General features: G+C 38.3%; 1 protein-coding gene across 2 annotated transcripts in view; it reads right to left on the bottom strand.

The window, feature by feature from the left end:
* Positions 1–15436: 15436 nt before the first annotated feature.
* USP36 (ubiquitin specific peptidase 36) overlaps positions 15437–22113 on the bottom strand; it is a 42222-nt gene continuing 35545 nt past the window's right edge. For both annotated transcript variants that reach the window (XM_027850194.1, XM_027850195.1), the window contains 3 exons: positions 21070–21185; positions 20695–20847; positions 15437–17898 (listed from right to left, as the gene is read on the bottom strand). In XM_027850194.1, the coding sequence (XP_027705995.1) occupies positions 20716–20847; positions 21070–21185 (248 nt within the window). In that variant the 3' untranslated portion in view covers positions 15437–17898; positions 20695–20715. The remainder of the gene's footprint in view (positions 17899–20694; positions 20848–21069; positions 21186–22113) is intronic.

Here is a 22113-nt window from a genome sequence, read left to right as displayed (position 1 = left end):
ATCTAGTATCTAAAGCCATATTTGAACCCAAGTCTTCCTGACTCAAGGCCCAGCACTTTATCTACTGTGCCACCTAGCTGCCCCTATGGCCATCGTATACTAGCTGGGACTTGGTGATTCTTCTAGATTAGGTCTTTGGTCTGCTATACCAATTACGATTTAGAAAACCACATATTAACATTATCTATGTTATATTATATTTTCATTTATTTTGTTAAATATTTTCCAATTGCATTTTAATCTGGTTTGTGAGGCACTTGGAAAGTACTGTAGCAGCAATGAAGCCTGTGGACTGCTCCTTTGATACCTCTATACTTTACCAGTGGAAAATTTAACCAAATCTTTTTGAAATTCATTTGTTTCCCACCTCTTCTATATTTTTAGTCAGTCACCAAGTCATTTATTAAATGCTTTTTATGTGATTACTCTGTACTAAGAACTGTGAGTATAAATACAAGTAGAAAGAGAGTTCCTGTCCCCAAGGAGATTACATTCTAATGGAGGGCAGTGAGATGGTAGAGGAATCCTAAGTGAAGCCTGGAGAAGAATGAGACAAACCTGATCTGGATACTCCAAATAAATGGTTAGAGGTGGGGAGGGGTGGGATTAAACATTTATATAGAGACTTCTATGTGCCAGGCACTGTGCTAATATTATCTCATTTGATCTTCTCAACATTCCTTCAAGATAGATGCTACTATCTCCATTTTACAGATGAGGAAACTAAAGCTGACAGAGGTTAAATGACTTGCCCTGGGTCACACAGCTGGAAAGTGTCTAAGTGTTTGAATTCAGATCTTTACTCCAGGCCCAGCCCTTCCTGCCCTGTGGCAGTTACTGTACTTTAGCAATTCAACAACAAACTTTTTTTTTTAAGCACCAACATTTTTTTATTCAATTTGCTAGGCATTGGACTAGGTTGAAGGGAAGGGATGGTTGTTATTGTTCGTCCTTCATTTTCCAAGAGGACCAATGATGTCTTGATTTGCTGTGAATTGGATATAAGTGAGGCAGAGTTGCACAAAGTCATCAGCCTAACTCTCTCTTCCAGAGTCATTGAAGTCGATTGGCAAGGCAAAAAAAAAAAGTCAAAATGGCTGGCAGTGGCCTGGGATTCATTGGATGACCTTGGCATCTTCAATGTCTGACCATAAGCTCTAAGTGCTCCACAGCACCTGCTTCAGCCACCTTCATGGAACAAATTGCTTTCATCTGCCCATTCTTTGAGGAGGTGAGGAGGAGGCTTCACATGCTTAGGGTAGACATCCCCCTAACTCATCAACAGGTTTGAGGCCTGTCAGTTACCCTCAACCTGGTTTAGCCCATGTGCTGAGACAGTTTACCCAGGTGTGGCCACTACACATGCTACAAATTCTTGGAGCCACGTGAGAGTTGGGTGACAGGTGTTGTACACCAAAGATGGACAGGTGAATGAGCAGCCCTGAAAAGAGCTCAGCTCGTGCTCCCTGAATACCCCTTACACCCCAGAAGAACACTTCTTCAACCAGGTTCTATTCTTCTCTTCCTATTCTGTTTCCTGACTTTAAGGTAGTTTGCTATCTACAATAAACAGTTCTCTCTATAATCCTTGACCCCTCATGGAGCTTACATCTATCAGCAAAAAAGATAACAATTACACATAAATGTTACATACAAAATAAACATATACCAAGGTACATGTAAAATTTGTACAAGGTAATTTGAGCGGGGAGGCAGGAACTGTTGGAGGAAATCAGGGAAGTCCTCATTTAGGAGATGATGTTAGAGTTAGTTTTTTTTTTATTGTTTTTTGGGGTTTTTTTGGCAAGGCAATTGAGGTTAAGTGACTTGCCCAGGGTCACACAGGTAGTAAGTGTCAAGTGTTTGGTCTGAGACCAAATTTGAACTCAGGTCCTCCAGACTCTAGGGCCAGTACTCTATCTACTGTGCCACCTAGCTCTCCCCCAGAGTTAGTTAGACTATGAAGGGAATTAAGAATTCCAAAAGGTAGAGGTGAGGAGGGAGTGCATTCCAGGTGTGGGGGACAGTCTGTTCAAGAGCACATAATTAGGAGATGTAATACTACATATGAAGAATAGCTAGGAGAGCCAGTTTGACTGGACCAAAGAGATGGTGGAGGAGAGTAATGCTTTAATGTGGCTGGAAAGGTGAGTTTGAGCTAGGTTTCAGAAGACTTTCAGTAGCAAAGAGAAGAGTTTGAATATGATCCTAGGTATAATAGGGAGTCATTGGTTTTTATTGAGCATGGGACTGACATGGTCAGACCTATGGTTTAGGAAAAAGGGAAGGGACTTACTGCAAGGAGACCAATTAAAAAGCTAGGCAAGAGCTGATGAGCCCTTGAACTAAGCTGGTGGGTGCCCTGTGAGTGACAGCGGTTTTTGTTTTTCAATAGCTTTTGGTCTGAAACCTTGCCCAACATTTTTGAAAGTCTAAATAGATTATATCTACTGTTTCCCCTTTAGATACATCCCTATTTACACCATTTCATGTAAGTTCAATAAATTATTTAGGCACAATTTTGTCTTTCAAAAATCAATGTGGCCTGTATTTGAAGTCAAAAGAAACCTGAGTTCAAATCCTGCCTCTGACATTTATTATTTCTATCAAGATCACTCTCAAATCCTTGTATCTAAGCCCTCTGCTGAGGTATAATCCATGTTGAGCACAGACTCCCACACTACTAGTTGCCTGTTGGACAATTCAAGCCATGTATCCCAGGTCTTCCCATCAAAATGGCAATATGAAAGATCATAGAAGGCCAGGTCTCCCATACAATTCTTTCACTCCCAAATATTCTAACGGGGCCCTGGGAATTGTAAAAAAACAAAACAAAAAAAAAACACTAGAAATAATCTCCATCCAGTCTAGAGCTGCATAAAAAGGTAGCAAGGAAAAACAGAGAGGGTTCACACCAAAGAAGTCAGTAAGAACTCTAGTAAATGGGACAGAAGCCAGTAGAGAGGTAGGAAGAGAAACCATGGCCAAGGAAGTCTGTGAGCTACAGGTATCCCTTTCTATCATCACCAGGGCATCATCACTTACTAGCTATGTACCCTAGGCAAGTCATTTAATATGTCTGCCTCAGTTTCCCCAACTGTAAAAAGTGGGAAATGTAATAGCACCTATCTCACAGGGTCGTTGTAAGGATCAAATGAAACATTTGTAAAGCACTTAGCACAGTTCCTGGCACATAGTGGGTACCTAATAAATGCTTGTCCTCTTCCCCTTCCCTCGTTAGGCCAGGCTCATGACCACTTCTCAGGAATCAGTATAGATCAAGATACTATCTGAACCATATGTCAAGGTTTCCTCACATGCCAGTCATTTAGCCTACAGCTCAGGCCACTGGGAGGACTTGATAAGAGCTGATGTCTTGATAAATGACCAGCGATGTAAAGTTATAGGAGAAGTGAGGGAGTTATGGATGATATAAATAAAAGAAGAAAAGAAAGAAAAGAGAATCAATGAAATTTAATAAAAATAGAGACAGAAAGAAAGTTTAGAAGGGCACACAGACAAGCAGGGAAGTGTCGAAACTAATCAATTAAATTGATTTTTTAAAATTCTGAGTTTAAACATCAAAAAAGAACATTTCCATATACAAAAGAATGAAAAGGATTCTATGTGAAATCATGACTTTCCATTTCATACTACTTTTTTAATGTGTATAATAAATTCTACTGTCAAAACTGTCCTACTATCTATCCTTCCTAAGTAAGGCACCCTGAGGGTGGAAGCGACATGAACTAGGCAAGTCAAACCACTACCACCACCATCACCATGACTGCCATCTCCCCTCAGACCTTAACGGAGACAGCCCAGGACCCTGAGCTTAAGAGACTTGAGAATAGCAGTGCCCCACAAACCAGTAAACGGGTTTCCAGCCCAGCTCCTACAGTCTTTATTGAGGGCATAGGTTATTGTGGAGAGGGGTCCCACCTTCCTTATCACTACCAGCAACAACTGCTGACCAACTGCCATTCAAACAGGCAAATAAGCAGAGGAACCCTGAAAGTGGCAACACCCTCCATCCCCTACCACTCCACCCCCACCCAGCACCAGTCCTGCTTCCAGCCTAGCCCTCATGGCCACCATCTTGGGCAGCAACTCCTATTATCAACCAACTGCCACAGTCAGGGCAAACTAGTTTAGCTGAAGCATGGGGACATCAGGGAGAGGCAGGAGGTAGTATGTGTCACCACCTTGACCATCACCTCCCGCTTAGGGCCTGATGGAGACAGCCCAAGACCCTGATCCCAAGACACTTGGGAGTATCCAGCCCAGTATCCTCAGCCATCATCCAGGGACTTGTGGAGATGCAGCTTGGCCAACTACTCCATCAGCTGCTACAACCACAGCTACTGAAGACCCAGAAAAGAAAGTTCAGCCACCAAAGTCCTTGGCAGTATCAGAAAGTTCAACATCAGAACTTGAGCAAGAACTGTCTTGCTTTTCTATTTGTATCCCCAGCTTAGCACATTAAGTGCCTAACAAGTAGGCAGCTAGATGGCTCACTGGGCCTGGAGTCAGGAATACCAGAGTTCAGATTTGGCCTCCAGTACTTACTAGCTGTGTGACCTTGGGCAAGTCACTTACTCTGTTTGCCTTAATCCACTGGAGAAGGAAATGGCAAACCACTCTAGTATCTTTGCCGAGAAAACCCATGGACAGTATGGTCCATGGGGTCACAAAGAGTTAGACATAATTGAACAACAAAGTGCCTAATAAATACATTATTAATTTACTTACTCCTTCTGAACTTCATTCTTTTCTTTTCTGTGAATTTTTTTTTTGGGGGGGTGAGGCAATTGGGATTAAGTGACTTGCCCAGAGTCACATAGCTAGTGAGTGTTACGTGTCTGAGGCTGCATTTGAACTCAGGTCCTCCTGACTCCAGGGCTGGTGCTGCCCTATCCACTGCACCACCTAGCTGCCCCCTTTTCTGTGAATTTTTTAAAAACTGTAATGCCTCTCTCTCTGCCTCTGTCTTTCTCTCTCTTATTGCTTCCTTCCTTCCAAGTAAAAAACAAGAGGAAAAAACCACCTTTGTAATAAAAAGGTCAAGGAAAATTAATCCACACTGTTGCCATGTGCAGAAGTGCATGCTTCTGCAACTGTGTCCATCGTATCTCTGACAGGAAAGGATAACATCTTTCATCATAGGTCCTCTGAAGACATAGGTTGGTCATTCCATTGATCACAGTTCTTAATCAAAGTTGTTTTTCTTTACAGTATCGCTGTCCTCATATAAATTGGTCTCCTGGTCTCCTCATTCTTCATCAATTCATTCTACCCAGCATTCTCTGAAATTATCTTTCAAAATTTTTTACAATGCAATAATATTCCATTACAGTCTGCAATAATATTCCATTACAAAACTGCAGTTTGTCCAGCCAATTTCCCAATTGTTTTTAAAATGTAATCTAAGGCAACTCTTTATATTCTAGTTTTTTTTTCTCCCTTTTAATCCTCCATTCAGAATCAGGAATTTTGTTTTGTTTGCAGTTATTTCTAGCTCCTTATTATCCTCCTCAACCTCTCCTCCTAACTCATTCTTACTTGTTTCCCTATTAAGTTTGACGTACCTTTACATCAAAATATGTGTGCTTGGTCCATTTCAGACAAGAGTGAGGCTCATCTGATGCCATCCTCTCCCACACTCCCTCCATATTTTTATACTCTTCTTCTCACATATGCCAATTATGAGATATAATACAGGTCTCTACAACTGCTCAAATAAATTTACCTTTGTAAGTTTTTTTGCACTCTTGTTTGTATTTCAAAGTTCCTAATCCTCTCTGGTCTTTTAATCAGAAATCCTTGTTCCTTCCAATTCTTTCCTCCAGAGCTTTTGTTTCATTTTTTAAAAAGTTCTTAATTCATTTCTTCTATGTATTTATGTAGTCCTTGTGGAAAATCCATTTTTTCCCTTTGAGTCACCGCTTGCAGTTAGTCTCTCTCTCTCTTTTTTTTTTGGACATTTTTAGGTTTGCAGTCACCTTCGATACTAGTGAATGTTGTCTTTGACTCATATTTCCAACTTTAATTCCTGAGTTGGAGCTTTGTGCCTGAGCCAGGCTCTGTTCTTTAATGAAAGTTTTGGGTGGGATGGTCAGCCCTGCTTGATCTTACCATGGATGCCAGGGGTTCTTGTCCTGACCTGCCTCTCCTGAGTTTAGGCACCCTTGGATTTTTGAGGTTCAGAGTACTGAAGGCTCTCTCTTGACATCTCAGGCTAGAATGTTAGGGACCTAAGATCACCTGGGCCTGGGGACCACTGTGGCACTAAGCCGTTTGGCATTCCACCAATCCCTGATTTGCTGCCCACTGCTACTCCTCGAGTCTTTCAAAATTCCCAAAGTATGATTTTCTCAGGGAACCAGGGAATCCCTCCATTCTTTCTGCCATCAGTTACAAAGCCTTGTCCCTAAACTTGTCAAATCACTGGTCACTTGGAGCTTGTTTGGCTGGAGGAATATCTCCTTTCCTCATGCCTGATAACTTTTTGTGAATCCTAGGATATAAGAAGTCATTTACTATAGTTTTTCACTGTATTTCTTCACCATCATTTGGTCTGGTGATAACTTCAGAGTTTTACTAGAATAGGTACATGAGAGCTGAGTAAACTGCCTCTCGTAGAGGCGGTCATCTTGTCAGGAAGCCAAATATATGCTTAAAAAAGAAAAAACATGCTATACATAATGGAGATTCATGGTGTCATATCTAATCATCTTTTTCTGTTCTGTACAGGTAGAAATATTTATTTGTTGTCCATAATTAAAAAGAAAATGAATTTAAAAACACAAGGATGTTGTTTATATGAGCCAGATTAGAACCCCAAGTCATTTAAGGCATTTAGGCGCTTTCTTATCTTGGGAATCCACTCCCACATTAGCCATGATAAAAAGTTATTCTCAGGGATGTGCTGGAGCCAGCTCTGAGAGCCCATAGTTAAATCTTCTGTGTGAGCATTTATACCTCAGAAATCCCAGATTCAAATCAGGGCTTGATTTATTGTTAAGTTGATAGTCTAGACTTAAGAAAGTGTTAATGATGCAGATTAAATTTAAAAGTGTGTGTTCATACATCCCCCCACCCACATATACACAGAGCCTTATGGTTAAACATTTACCAACACATCTCTGTATTGCTCTATAAACATGATGTGAACCCAGCAAGAGTACAGTACAAGGCTTAAGGAATGAAGTGAAGGCTGATGAGTGTAGGATAGTAACAACAACTGGTATGTGTATAAAAGTTTGTGATTTGCTTTACATCCATTATCTCATTTGAACCTCATGACACCAGTTATTCTCAGGAGAGAAAACAAGTAAAATAACAATTGAGCAGCTTTGCCTTCTCTGTTATTATTGTCCTGAATGCTCAGAGCACGAGTACTTTTCCATCTTTGATTCTCCTCTTTACTCTTCTAGTTTTTTAAAGTTCTTTCTCATCCTCTGAGTTTTAGCATTCCTAATACTATTCTTAAAGCACTGTGACACACTTTTATATTCCTCTTCTTTAACTTGCCTTGACTTTTATCTTATATATCTTTTTAAAAAAATTCTAAGTTGGATAACAAAGGGGGCAGCTAGGTGGCTCAGTGGATAGAGCACTGGCCCTGAAGTCAGAAGGATCTGAGTTCAAATTCGGCCTCAGACCAAACACTTGACACTTACTAGCTGTGTGACCCTGGGCAAGTAACTTAACCCCAATTGCCTAAAAAACAAACAAACAAAAAACAATTAAAACTGAATGTTGCCAAATAACAATGACTAAGCTAAAAAAGAGATATGAGAAGGCACTTCCTCCTGTCTTTGCAGAGGTAAGGGGTTCAAGGGGTAGAACAGTGCATATAGAGTAAAAATTCTTTGATATGTTGGTTAGTTTTACTGAACTATGGTTTTTCCCCAACCCCAGCCCTCTTTTTTTATTTGCTTTATAGGTTTTCTCTCCCCTCTGGGAGGTGATATAAAAACAAAAGATACTTATGTAGCCCACCTTGGGCAGGTTTCCAGGAACTAATTACATCGCCCCTGGGAAGTTGTGGGGAATCTAAGTCAGGCTGCATGACCAGGCCCAGGTTGGTTCTGGCCAGAATTGTAAACCATAGCCCAATTAAAGAGTAAACCAAAGAAAACTGTGTCATTACCTGTTGAACAGGTTGGGGGGTAAGAGTCCAAAGAACTGGAAAATGGTTTAGATTAAATAGTACTGGTCCTGGGCTTATTAATATGTTTAGCCAAGAATCCCAAATGCCTTCAACTTCTTAAGAAGAGTTTGCAGATGGACAGGGAAAAGAAGGTCTTCAAGACAACAGGAAGAAACTGTTCTGTGTTGAAAGCAGAATGAAGGTTACACAAGGTACAGTGTTTCTACATCCAGTGGATCCTAAAATAAATAAAAACAGCAGCCAACAGCTCAGCCTAGAAGCAATGGGCTTCCCAAATCTGAAAATGTTTTTTTGTTGAATGAAAGAGGGTGCTTATTAATGCCACTGAGTGGAAAGTAAGAACACGCCTCAGGATCCTGGCAAATTGCTTATACTGAAACAGATGTGTTAAGGCTTGGGCAGCACCTTTCTTTGAAAGTCATCAATTCTAACTTTGTCTAAGGCTTCAAGTAAGTGAAGGGGGTTGAACTAGATGATTTTCAAGTTTCCTTTCTAAGATTTTTAATTTTCCTATTTTAGGAACTCACTTATGGTGGTGCACAAATTACTTGGCACAAGCAATAATTCTGATAGTTTCATTATGTGATAGTAATGGTCATATGTGAATAAGCTACAAACTGACACTGACTCAGACCTTGACCAGATAAAACCAGATTTCTCTGTTCTTACTAGTTTTCTGTCAGTTGGGTGTTAGATTTTGTGCCATATTGTTTCATTTTTCTTTTTTTTTCTCTTTTGTGTTTTTTTAATTCTGTGGTTAAATCTTGTAGAGCTGTAGCTTTTTACAGAACAGACTTCAGTGACTCTTAAGAGATATTACAATAGGTGTTATATATTCAGGTATGAGAAGGTCTCAAGTACAAAGTAAAGTTCAGTTTAAAATGAAAAACTGAAACTATTGCTGCAAAATAGCCTAAAGAATCATCAGAAAACAAGAAAAATCCTTCAGAAGGACCTGCATCTGAAGAAATTGTTATTGGTTCCTCTACAGTGGAGTGTCAAGTTTCTTGAAGTTGGAAAACCAGCAAGATGATTAAGAGAAAAAAAATAAAACAGCAGCTGTTGATACGAAGGAAAAAAATGCTTGTCACAGGCAAAACAACACAAAGACAAAGACTGAAAAAAGGTAATGTTAACTGATACTCATTCTTTCATTGAATGCTATGCCAAAAAGGTCAGTTGTCCAGATAAGCCTGTGAGATTTGGGCATCTTCATCAAATTGTAAAAAATCCACTCTCTTTCCCCTACCCCCCCCCCGCCAAAAAAATCCATGTTGGGGATTTTTCTTGGCAGTGGGCCTGTAAGTCTTTTCCTTAGTGGGAATTATGAGCCCTGATAAGTGTATCAGTATTTCGAGATGCAGAATTATATCCGATATTAGAAATTCCCAAATATGCCCTTCACCATACCATACATAACAAAAAGTTAAGAAATTTATCTAAGAGATGGATATAAACATGTTTTAGTTATCTGGAAACTTGCTTGATTTTAACCCCATTGAAAAATCCATGGGCTATTCTCAAAACTAACCATGAAAAAATGGAATTTCTCAAAGGTAGACTTACTGTCCAGTAATAAAAGTGTAGCTTCATGATGAAGAATTAAAGAATGTGTCAAAATTTTGTGCACTCAAAACAAAATTGTGTAAAACAAGTGATTATAGCAAAAGGACATAATGAATATTAAAAATCTGTTCAATGACAAAGTTTTAAGGTTTATTGTATAAGTCAATAAATTATTTTACTTTGTTTCACTTAAATTTGAACACCACTGTAAGACTGGAATGGAACCTGATTATATCCAGCTGTCACCAACTGTTCCCCTGCCATCCAGCTGGTCTCTCGCCAAGGTTCAAGTTCTTATTTCAAATAGGGTAGTTATTGTATTAGCTTATGCTCTAATTCACTTAAATGGCTGCATATGGTGGGAAAAAAAAACATTCTGGCTTAAAGAAGGCAGCAAGGAGAGCAACTGGTATATACAATGAAGGTCATCACATATTTAAGGAATGCTGGTCTCTGAAAAAAAAACCAATAAGATACACTAAGTTGCTTTACAAATCAGAAACTTCTTAATGAATATTTTCAAGGTTTAACTACCTTACTGTAAGTGCTATCTTAATGGAAGTGTCAAGGCACAGCCATATGCCAAAAGAACTGTACACACACAATGTAATAGAAAATGAAAAGGGCAACTTTGTACATTACCAATTTCTAAAAATTTAAGTCTTGAAAAACAGTTACGAGATTAATTTTATGATTCTCAGCATTTAGGATGGAGAAACCAAAGCTGGAATGCTAAATCGAGCTAATTAATTAAATGTATTAGCATAAGTATAGTCAGACTTTAGACTTATTCTCCTGGTCCATATATATTATAGATGTGGATGCCCCCAACATAAAACAGCTGTCCTGAGTATGGCATGAATAGGTATCTGATCTTGACTTGTTCCATTCTTTCTTTGAGACTGATTTCTGCCTTTGTGGACTATCCCCAATCTACCACACCTTGAATACTGGTAATCTAGGGGTATGATACTTTTGGGGTTCAAGATAAAAGCTCCTTTCCTTTATCACTCTCAAAAAGAGGGTAATAGTCAGCTTCTACTCACCAGCTTGGCTGGTCCCAACAAACACTTTGTACACAAAAGATAATCATAAATGGTTAGTAAGCCTCTTTATCATAGTAAGCAATAAATGGAAACTCAGGAAAGTTATACAGATTAGAGTAGGTGAAAGGCTATTTGAGTAGATAAGCTCTTTGCTAGTAGATAAAAATTTTGTCTCAGTTAGGGATAGAATGATCTCACCAGGGAAATATGTCCTTGGCAGTCTCTAGGGTTGCCAGCACAGGGAATCCAGGGACATGTTGGGGGATAGCTTCTCTATATGCTTGTGGCTCTAGGGAGATCTTTGCTCACAATTCCAAAGGTACTCAGCATAGCAGGCTCACCCAATTTTTCATCTCCTCCTTCCTTACCCCTCACTGCAAGTATGCAGCACCACACATTGTGATCCCTCAGGAAACTGCTCCAAGCTTAGGTGGAAGTGGGTTACATCAATATACTGAGAAAAAAAAAATGACATCTATTCTACCTCTGCAAGTATTTGCTATGAACCAATATCTATCCTTTAGAACTGGATCTAAGTGAAGTTTACAAATGTATTCTCCGAATTGCCAAGATCATCTCAAAGGGAATGTAACACATATGAAAATGTGTAACAATAACAAATGACAATGTAACACATACAGTGCACACTGGGTACAGCTTGCTCTCTCGCTCTCTCTCTCAGAAGCCATGAAAATTGAGATGGCAAATTATAGAATGATAGGGAAGAAACTTCAGCAATCTTCTAGTACCTGGTCCAATTCTGTCCTCCTTTTTATAGATGTGAAAACTCAAGCTCAAGAGAAATTTTATGTGACTCAGGATCATATGGCAGAGCTGGAACTAGAACACAGCTCTCCTAATTTCTGGTCTAATGCTTTTTCTAATCTGAGTCATGATAAAAAAAAACACCACTGCCTTTTAAATAAAACATCATGCAAGAGTCTATCTTCAGGCCAACAATGTGTAATAGAGTGCTGGATTTGGAATGAAAGGACCTGGATTTGTATCCCACAGTTTTCTTGTCTGTAGAATAAAGGGGATTGGCTAGGTGAGCTCTGAGGCCCATTCCAGCTCTTCATTTATACTAACAACTCTCTGGATACAAATAATAAGACCAAGTGATAGTTCAGTATCAGTATAGTTAGAGAGAAGAATCTGAAACTCGGGCGATTTGATAGTATCCCATTTCCCAACCTGATAAAGAGAAGTCAGACAAGGCAGAATAGAGTATAATCATAGATTTGAAAGCTGGAAGAAAATTTGGAAGTTGTTTATAATCCATATACAGTAAAAAAAAAAAATCTCTCCTTAACATATCCCTGAAAAATGGTCATCTGTCCTTTTCATCTTACCTTACTACTTGTCATTCATTTTTGTTATCTGTTAAAGTTGCTTTGCTATTTAATTCTCCACATAGTTGTGCTAGCTATCTCCCTTAAGTTTAAGCTCCTTGAAGAAATATCTTATAATGTGTTTGCACCATGGGGCCTAGGATCCATAGTAGGTGCTCAATAAGGAGTTATAGACTGATCTTGATTGACAGTTAATCAACATTTCTTCCAGGCTATGAAATGCCATGAGGAAAAGCCAGGTCAAGTTTAGGCTATATGCTTAAAAGGCAGGACAGGAAATTTAAACCTTGGTTAATAGAACTATCATGATAAAAAGAGAGGAAGAAAAGGTTAAGACTGTATCTGTTAACACCCCACCCCTGAGTCTAATCAGAAGTATGATTTACCAACAGTCGTCTGACCTCCCTCTGGCGACAATGAACACCAGTGGGCTCAGAGCCACCTATGTAGTGCTATTCCTTTGACTGACTTGGATTCTGTACCCTGTCCTTGACTCATTGACTTCCTTGGACTAGACTTCTTGCCTAGTGTAGGAAAGATCTAGTACATTAGATCTAAAGAATCTGCCTAATTTTTTTTGTTTTTTGTTTTTTCTCACAAGTGTGACCCTCCTGGATAACCAGATTCCCTGGTAGCCTAAATTTCAAGGTGATAAACAATTCCTTCATGTAGGCCAGAAGTAACTTCAACAAATGTTTAGGAGAAAAATTTTTTTCACAACTTTCTACCTTCTAAAATGTTCATGAGTGCAACATGATGTACACTCTTAATGTAGTTGGCAGTAAAAATTCTGTTTGTACAACATGGCCTAAGTAGTCTTCAAAGAGGAGGATGTGACCTGACCCCAAAGTCTTTGTGACTGATTCTGCTCAAAACAGTCAAACATGGGGCTTATCTTCAACACCACCAGTATCTACCCTTCTCTCCAAACATTATTCTCTCCATTCTGCCCCCTCCTTCCATAGTACAAGCTTCCAACTATCCCCTCTGAAACCAACCTCCCAGAAGCAGTTTTCCAAGTACTATTGGGAAAATCTCCCTCCCCCATTCCTCCAGCATAACCAGCCCCTTCCTCCAAGATCATCCCATGGTCATAGCAGGCACCCCCTCAGGGAGAGCTCTGGACACCTGAGCAGTGATCAGAAAGAGCCCTACCTTCCCTGTTCATTTTGGGTGGGACAAGGTAAATCAAACAAGATGAATAGGCAAGGATGGTTGTGAAAGCTTGCCTACCTCATTATCTTCCCTGGAAAAACATATCACTTTTCTAAACTTCCCTATTACTACTGAGGGCACCATCCTTCTCCCACTCATTCAGGTTAATCACCTTGACTCCTCACTCTACCTCAACTCACATATTCAATCATTTGCCAAATCTTATTTCTCCTTATCTTTCTCATTCTTTTCTCTACACTCACACATCTACCCCTCTACTTCAGAAATGCATTACCGCACCTAGACGTCTGAATAGCCTAATTGGTCTCTGCTTCAGTTCTCTCCCCTCTCCAATACCTCCAACAAAGGTAACAAAGTGATTTCCTAAAGCATAGGTCTTACTGTGTCACTCTCCTACTCAATAAATTCCAGCAGTTCCCTATTGACTCTAGTATCAAATATTTATCTAGTATCTCTAGTATCAAATCTTTATCTTATTTTTTAAACATTTCTATTTTTATGTTTTATGATATGATTATTAGTATAGAAGCACATACATATTTTATAAATAAGTAAATATAAGCATAATGGGCTCAAAAAATTTTTTTGCTGATTGTGGTGTGTGGTCAAAAATATTTGGAAACATAGCTTAGTGGACAAAGAGGCAACCTCAAATCAGAAAGATCTAAGCTTAAGTCTGGCCTTTAAAATGTACCCATAGTATAACCTAGGGCAAGTACTTAAAATCTCATTGCCTCATGGCTCCCATCTGTATTGGTAAAGGGAGTTTCCTCTTCTGGAGAGCCTTATATCAATAAAATCACAGGTCTGGTAAACAGGTAACCAAGACCCTTTTCTCCTTACCTTGAATTCATTTACTCTGAAAGCTTCAATCACCACTTCTATGTGGATGACTGCCAAATCTTTAATTGCCAGCCCCAACTCCTTTGGGAACTCTAGTCCTACATGTCTGACTACTTGCTGATTTCAACCTGGAAGTCCTCCTACACCTCAAAATCAACAAGTCTAAAACTGAATAATATAATCCCCAAATCTGTGCTTCCCCCTAACTTTTCTATTTCTGTCCATGGCACCACCATCGTCTCAAACATTCAGATGTTAAATTTCAGGCCACTATGACTTTTTCCTTTCCACATCTAATCAGTTATCTCTGTAATCAACTATAAGTGATGTGTCCTAGATCAAATTTCTAGAACTCTGTTTAGACCTTCTCTTTATATTAATTTACAAGCTATCTGGATTTTAGTTATTTATCTGTCTTGCCTCACTGAATTACTTCTCTTGTACTTCATCTTAGAATGGAGGTGACCCTATGCCAACATAGTTTAAGCTCAGATAGGTCGTATATCAAGCTGGAAAAGTTTGGATTATATAACCAAGAATAGATCTAAGGATTTTCCGAGCTAAATTTGGAAAGCCTCATAATCGGGTTGGACACTAAACAATAATAATTGCTATTATCATTAATATTGCCACAAGACACTATAGCATGGAGGGATTCCAATCTGCTTTGGTGGCATTAGTACCCACAAAGATGAAATCATGAATCTTTTCCAGTTTTGTATGTCATAGTTTCCCCATTATATTATAGATTTTTGGGGATTACAGATTATGTTTTAATGTCTTATTCCCTCTTTGTTTCACTGGCACATTGTAGACCCTTAATGTTTGTTGAATTGAATACTGTTGACTTTTTGAGTATGTGTACTAGTTTTGAAAAGTTTGAAAAATTCTCCTTACTAAATTCATTGTGCAGAGAAAAGTGATCATTTAGTATAACATACTATTTCTCATTCATCTGTCTCTATACTAATTCTATTTTTCTGATATTAAATTGTAGTAACTTTTATTTTCAAATTCTTTAGTACAGTATATTTTAAATCTACCATTAAGTTTATCTTCCCCAAACTATCAAAAATTTCTATTTACCTCTCATTTTTAAAGAGGCATATCACTCTGAGCCCTGTTCTAAATTATTCTAGCCATAGATTTCTGAAATCATCAATTCTGAAGAAAATATAACCATCCCAATGGCCACTGAATGAATTACTACTGGAACTTTTCACCCTAATTGGCAAAAAAAGACTAGTCTTCCAAAAAACATTCACTGAGACACTGACAAAACTCACAAAAATTCATTGTTTTATTGCACCATGATCTTGGCAATATCTGAGGCTACTGAGCACCCTTCAACTGGAGGTGCAAAATACAAGGAGATGACATATCTATCCACACATGTACATTAGAGAGATTATACAACCATTAAATATGAGACTTTAAAAATTGTCAAAATGAAGTTCAGGTTAATAAAACAATCTAGTCAATGGTAGTTCATTTGTGAGTGATATTATACTTTATCACTCGAAGGGGAATCTTTACAGTACAGATCATACTCTACCCCAACTCACCTCCTAAACACAAAGTTAAATAAAATCCACATTCTAAGTCAACTGAATGACTGCTATTATAAAAGACATATATATGCCTATGTTTGTATGTATAGATATTTATATGTATGTATATATATGTAAATTATGTACATGTCACCCTAGAGTTTGTATGAAATTATTTCTGGGCACTATCCCTTCCCTCTCCCAATTTGGTTAATCATTTTTTATAAAAGGAAATGGCTAGTCTACATTCGGTCTACATTTGGACAATGATAAAATGCTTTGGAAAGTCATACGTATATTTTCAAAGACTATGGGGAAAAGATGTCATAATTGTAGTATGGAAGGGATATATGAGAAGTTTAGGAGTAGGGAATAGGTTGAGGGTGGGAGAAAAAAATAAAAGAGGATATTATACTAGTAGAAGACTTAAATTTTCTTTTTCAACTATAGGGCATTACAGAGAAATGGCTTGGGAGATATTCTGTAGAGGAGTAAATTTCAACATAAGGAAGAAATGATTACTGAAAAAAAGCAGCTGCTTCTCCTCCATCATGGCAATAGATAATTAAGCCACAGGAACACTGATGACTGCTTCTTTTTTCATGAGAATGAAGTATAAATTGACATTCAGAAATCTGCAGTCTAAGAGGAGAGCAAAAAGTCCCCTAATTAGCATTAGCAAACCCTACAATTCTGTTTTTGCAAGACTTGAAGTAACTAATGAGGACAGACCACATGTATTATTATTCTCAAAATAGTGTTCTGCAAATAGTAGCTGCTTAATAAATGATTGTTGAATGAATGTGCCCATTTAAAAATCAAAGTCTACAATGCTGACAACTCCTCCAAAGCAGGTTCTGTCTACACAGTCAACATTAAAACCCCAATTAAGGTGATAGCAGAGTATAAGGCAAAGTTAAATTAAGAAGAAAGTGGCACAAACATAAATAACAGGAGGTTCTGTGCAAAATAACCACTTGGTGGAATGAATCTAAGTTACATATAGATTCTCTATTTGATACCAAGTGTGAAATTTCTATCACCTTTCTTCTTCCTACCTATAGTGGAAGTTATGTTTTCCAAAAATGCCAAATAAACTGAGTTTTCCATACTTCTCAAACTGCTAATGTTGAAGGCACAATAAATAATACTGGGTATTGTCTAAACCAAGGACTTCTATCAACAGTATCAAAATGGGTGTGCACTACAGAAAAAGGGCAAAGGGAAAATATGTTACCACTGGCCTGGTAATAAGTACACTGTCTTATATCAAATATCAAAGTAAAACAGAAGTTTCACCCCCAAGACTACCACCTCCATGGGTTATTGCAGCTGTAAGGTAAACTACTTCACCGTCACAATGGAGCAAAAAAATAGCATACTTGGAAGCAAAGGACAGATAATTCCAGCTCATCACAAATTCATACTGCAGAAAATCAGCTTTTTACTCTATGAAGATATCAATAGCAGCAATTTTCAAGGAAAAAGAGAAATATTAACTAAAGCCTCCATTCCAAAGGAGAAATGATGCAGTACTTCTGCTTACTGCAGCAAGATGGACAGGAAAGGCATAGACAAATCACTCAGGTTCACAAAAATGCCAGCTCCACACTCAAAAATAAAGACAGTGAGCAGAAGCATATAAAATGCCAGCAGTTGTAGTGCAGATGATTTTTCACCATGAAGGTTACTAAATGTGTCCTCTTTTTAAGTTTCCCTTAGGATTCAAGGGAAGGAGGTGTTAGTTTTCATTAAACTATCTAATCCATCCCTTCACCTTTCATTTTTTTAAACACACCAGTACCTAGATCTCCTTTGGCTGGATAGTCTTTGTTGTGGAAGAATCTCTATCTTACATTCACTTAATGAACTAGATTCAGTCCACACCCTGAGCCCAATGAAGTGCCATCTCTGCAGTACTATCAGACTCTGGCTTTTCCTACAGTTCATTTTTGAAGTCACTAAGACACTAAGCCTTAAAATTTTTCCTTTTTGTAAAATAATGGTCCATAAGACTCTATTCCAGGATGATCTGTAACAGTAGCAGAGGGAGACTTCTCCTGACAAAGTGGGTTCACAGTGTAAATACCCTTTGGGTAGCAGGGTTATTTAAGGTCCACAACATCTGTTCTTTAGATCCAACAGACAGGCAGCTACAGCTCACAGAGTGATACTTTTTTTCCTGGAAGCTGTGGAAGAAAGAATTAGGTGATAAATTAACAAGCATTTATTAAGCTCCTACTATTAGGTATTATGCTATGTACTAAGGGTAAAAAGACAAAAGTGAAGCAGTCAAGGAGTTTAAAATCAGTGGATACAACATATTCACAGATAAGTGAATATGTTATCAATACAAGATGTATACAAAACAAGTACATAGTGATCTGAAAGGAGTGGAAGTGGGTAGAGTAAGGAAAAGCACTGACACCAGAATTAGAAAAGGCTTCTTAAAGGGGTTCCAAAAGAGGAGAGCAGGGCAGAATGTGAAAAGACACAAAAGTAGGGAATGGAATGTCATAAGTAGGGAGTAGCAAGTGGGTCACTTAAGTTGAATGTTTGAGTGCATGAGTAGTGTCCTATCAGCCTAGAAAAAGAATGGAGTTATACTGTGAAAAGCTTTGAAAGCCAAAGAGAAAGGTAAAATGGACAATTTTGATTACACAAAATTAAAGTTTTGTTACCAACAAAACTAATGCAGATAAAATTAGGAGAAGCAGGTACATGGAAAAAATCTTTGCAACATGTTTCTAAGGTAAAGAGATGAATAGGTAGTTTTCAGAGGAAAAAATCCAAATGCTCTAAACTGGAGTTGTCAAGCACTGCTCACAATGTAAATATGTGATTTTCTAAGTCAATATGTAGCTTGCATGAGTCCTTAAATAGTGTTTTTTTCCTATTTCTCTGTGAGTTTGACACAACTGCTCTAATTCATTAAAAATTAGAAAAATGCAAATTAAAACAACTCCAGGGTTTCAATTCATACTCATCAGATTGGCAAAGCTGACCAAAAAAAAGGAAAATGATAAATGCTGAAGGGACTGTGGAAAGCAGATATATTAACACATGGTTGATTGAGCTGTGAACTGACCTAGTCATTCTGGAAAGCAATTTGGAACTATATTCAAAAAGCTATGGTAAACTGTGCATACCTTTTGACCCAGTGGCACCACTATTAATTCTGTACCCAAAAGAGATTAAATAAAAAGGAAAAGGATGCATATGTACAAAAATATTTATAACAGCTTTTTCTTTGAGGTAGCAAAGAATTGGAAACTGACAGGGTGCCTGTCACCTTGGGAATGGCTAAACAAGTCATGGTACATATATGTGATGGAATTCTATTGTACTGTAAGAAATGATGACTGAGATGGTTTCAAAGAAACCAGGGAAGACTTATATGAACTGATGCAGGGTGAAGTAAGTAGAACCAGGAGAAAAATTTAAACAGTAACAGCAATGTTGTAAAGACAAATAACTTTGAAAGACTTAGGGACTGATCAGACCAGCCACAATTTCAGAAGACCTAAGATGAAACATGCTAGCTACCTCCTGATAGAGAGGTAATGAGCTCATAGTACAGACGGAGACATAATTTTTGGACATGGCCAATGCGGGAATTTGTTTTGCTTACTGTGTGTATGTGTGTGTGTGCACACGTGTGTGTGTGTATACATTAACATTTGTGTATATATACACTAACACATGTTTATATCAACTCATGTTATACATGCATATAACATATACATATGACATTATAAATACACATATATAACAGGGGTTTTATTTTTCTTGGAGGAGGGGGAATGTAGGATGGAGAGAATGCAGATCTGAAAATAAACTAAAACTGAATTTTTAAAAAGCCAGAAAGGAATTTGTATATTATCTTCAAGGGGAGTCACTGAAGCTTCTTGAGCAGGGAAGTAACATGGTCAGGCTTGCACTTCAGGCTTGGTAACTGTTTGGAGAAAGGAGGGATTGGATGACACAGGGAAACCAATTAGAAGTTTACTCTAACAGTTCCAGTTTGAGGTGACAAAGGCTTGAATCACAGTAGCTATTTGCCAATTTAAAAAAAGATGAATGAGAGATGCCAAGGACAAGAAATATTCAAAACTTGGCAACTGACTAGATATTGGGGGGGGGGGGGGATAAATGTTAGTAAAGAGTCAAGTCTGACTTCTAGGTGTGACTGAGACCCCTCTTACACCCATCAGATGGACAAAGACGACAAAGGCAATTGTTAAAGGTCTGAAAGAGAACAATGTCATGAAAACTGGGAAGGAGAAGGTATTCAGAAAGAGGGAGGTAGTCACAACTGATAAAAAAAACGAAGGATTTAGCAATACAGGGATCATAAGCGACCTTGCAGGGTGAAGTTTCAGTCAAGTGATAAAAGACAAAAATTAAATTTCAAGGGGTTGAGAAGTGAGCGAATGATGAGTTAAGTAGAAGGAAAGCTCTATGAGTTTGGCTATGAAAGGTAGGAGAGATACAGATTGATAGCTTGAGGGAATGCTCCAGAAAAGGTTTTATAAAGATGGAGAGATCTGGGCATGTTTGAAAATAGCAGGGAAGAAGCCATTTGATTAGGAAAGGTTAAGAATTAGGGAGAGATAGTAGATCAACCAAGAAGCAAAGTGCAAAGGGGAAAGGAGATAAGTCTCCTCTGAGACTAGAGGTGGGGAGGGATGCTGTGGAAGTGATTTGAAGTGTGGAACTGGGAAAGAGAAGGAGTTGAGAAGGACACCCTCAATGCTTTCAGTGAAGTATGAAAAGAGGTCCCATAGTGAGTAGCAGCACACATTAAAGCTATTAAATTTCAACACTTTACTTCATCTTTGTTACTGTCCCTGCATCACACTCTACCAATAAATGGAACAAATGTACATCTCAACAGTTGAAAAAAACAAGATATGATCTTTTCTTCAAGTCACTGGTACTAACATTCAAAAATAAGCTTAGTTTCTAAGATATTTCAAACTTACCTATCTTAGTAGCAGCAGAGTTCAGCGGCGGTAGCTAAGGCTTGTAAACTTAGCCGGATGGGTCACAGACCAAAAGTTCCGCCTGCTCTGAAGTTTCTGGAAGGCATTGAAGTTTCTCCTCTTCTCTCGCCTGAACTTCTTTGTTTTCTTTTCCTGCAAAAGAAAGACACAGAAGTCAAAATCTCACAAAACACAGCCACCAAATCCCATCATGGTTTTTTCATTAGGCTAATCTCAAGTTCCCTTTATCTACCAGGTCTGGATTTAGCTTCACTGTACTCACCAAGAAACATCAAACAAGTAAGGTTTTCTATGGCACTTTGAATACATTTTTAAAAATACATCATCAGACCCATATTCCCAGCCGTGTCTTACCTTCCCAGAGTCAAATTCTTTGTCCCAGTCATCAATCACTGTCTCATTTTGGGCCAGTCTACTATATTGAATGGCATCCTGACTGATGGCTGATACTTCACCATCCCATGTCAAAACTACAAAACAGAGACACAACTGTCAATACTTAGGTAGGTTTAGCTAACTCAGAATCCTAAGTTTCTAATTCATCAGGCGGCATAATTTGCTCTTCTCATTACTTGCTACTGTTAAAAGTGATTCTTTCAGCATTAATTGGCTCACCTAATTCTTTTGGGAAGTTCTTTTAGTTAGTTACAGCAACAGATCCTGGCAGAAGAGATGAGAGAAGCCAGATTCTGCCTCCACTCCCTTCTCCTGAGTATAGTCTTCATACCTTTTTTGCTGAGGGGGACAGGGTGGGTGATACTGAACGGAGAAGCTTTTTTTATAGTTTTCTAAATAAGCTGTCAAACTGGGGAAAGAACTAAATGCTGACTTTGGAATGTTCTGTGAAAAAGGTAAGAGTAGCAAAAAAGAGAACCAACAACAGTTTTAAGGTTATCCAGGGCAAAAGAAATTAGGCTCCTGCAGTTTGATGAAACAGAAAGATGATGCCTTAGGCCCTCTGGTAGACTGTACATCTGATGCCCCAGATGGCTAAATTGTCTGAGATAAATAATGCTGCTATGGAAGCTTCTACTATATCAAGGTCAAGTAGTTATTACTGTTCCCATTTTATTTTTCACTCCCTTTCTCAAAGACCTATTTAAAGAAGATGAGTCCCTGAGTACTATTAATTAATACTGCTTTGATCTTGACCTCATATACTGATATGGTAAGGCCAAACAGGTATTAAGGATTACTGATATGGAGGAATGTTAATGAACTAGCACTTACCTCCTCCTCAAAAAAAAAAAAAAAGCAAACTATAAGCAGGCTGTTCTAATGAGCATTCAGGAACGACAGGCCCATAGTTGAGTACTGAATTGGTCCCAGGTAAAATTAACCTCATTTAGCCTCTCAGTGCTCTAGACAACATTCTAAGATTCTAAGTTATAGAAAAGG

The sequence above is a fragment of the Vombatus ursinus genome, unplaced genomic scaffold (assembly GCF_900497805.2).
Source record: "Vombatus ursinus unplaced genomic scaffold, bare-nosed wombat genome assembly UNPS02008996.1, whole genome shotgun sequence".
NCBI classification, from domain to species: domain Eukaryota; kingdom Metazoa; phylum Chordata; class Mammalia; order Diprotodontia; family Vombatidae; genus Vombatus; species Vombatus ursinus.
The sequence above is the reverse complement of the archived record's forward strand: the minus strand, read 5'-3'. Positions and strand labels throughout refer to the sequence as shown.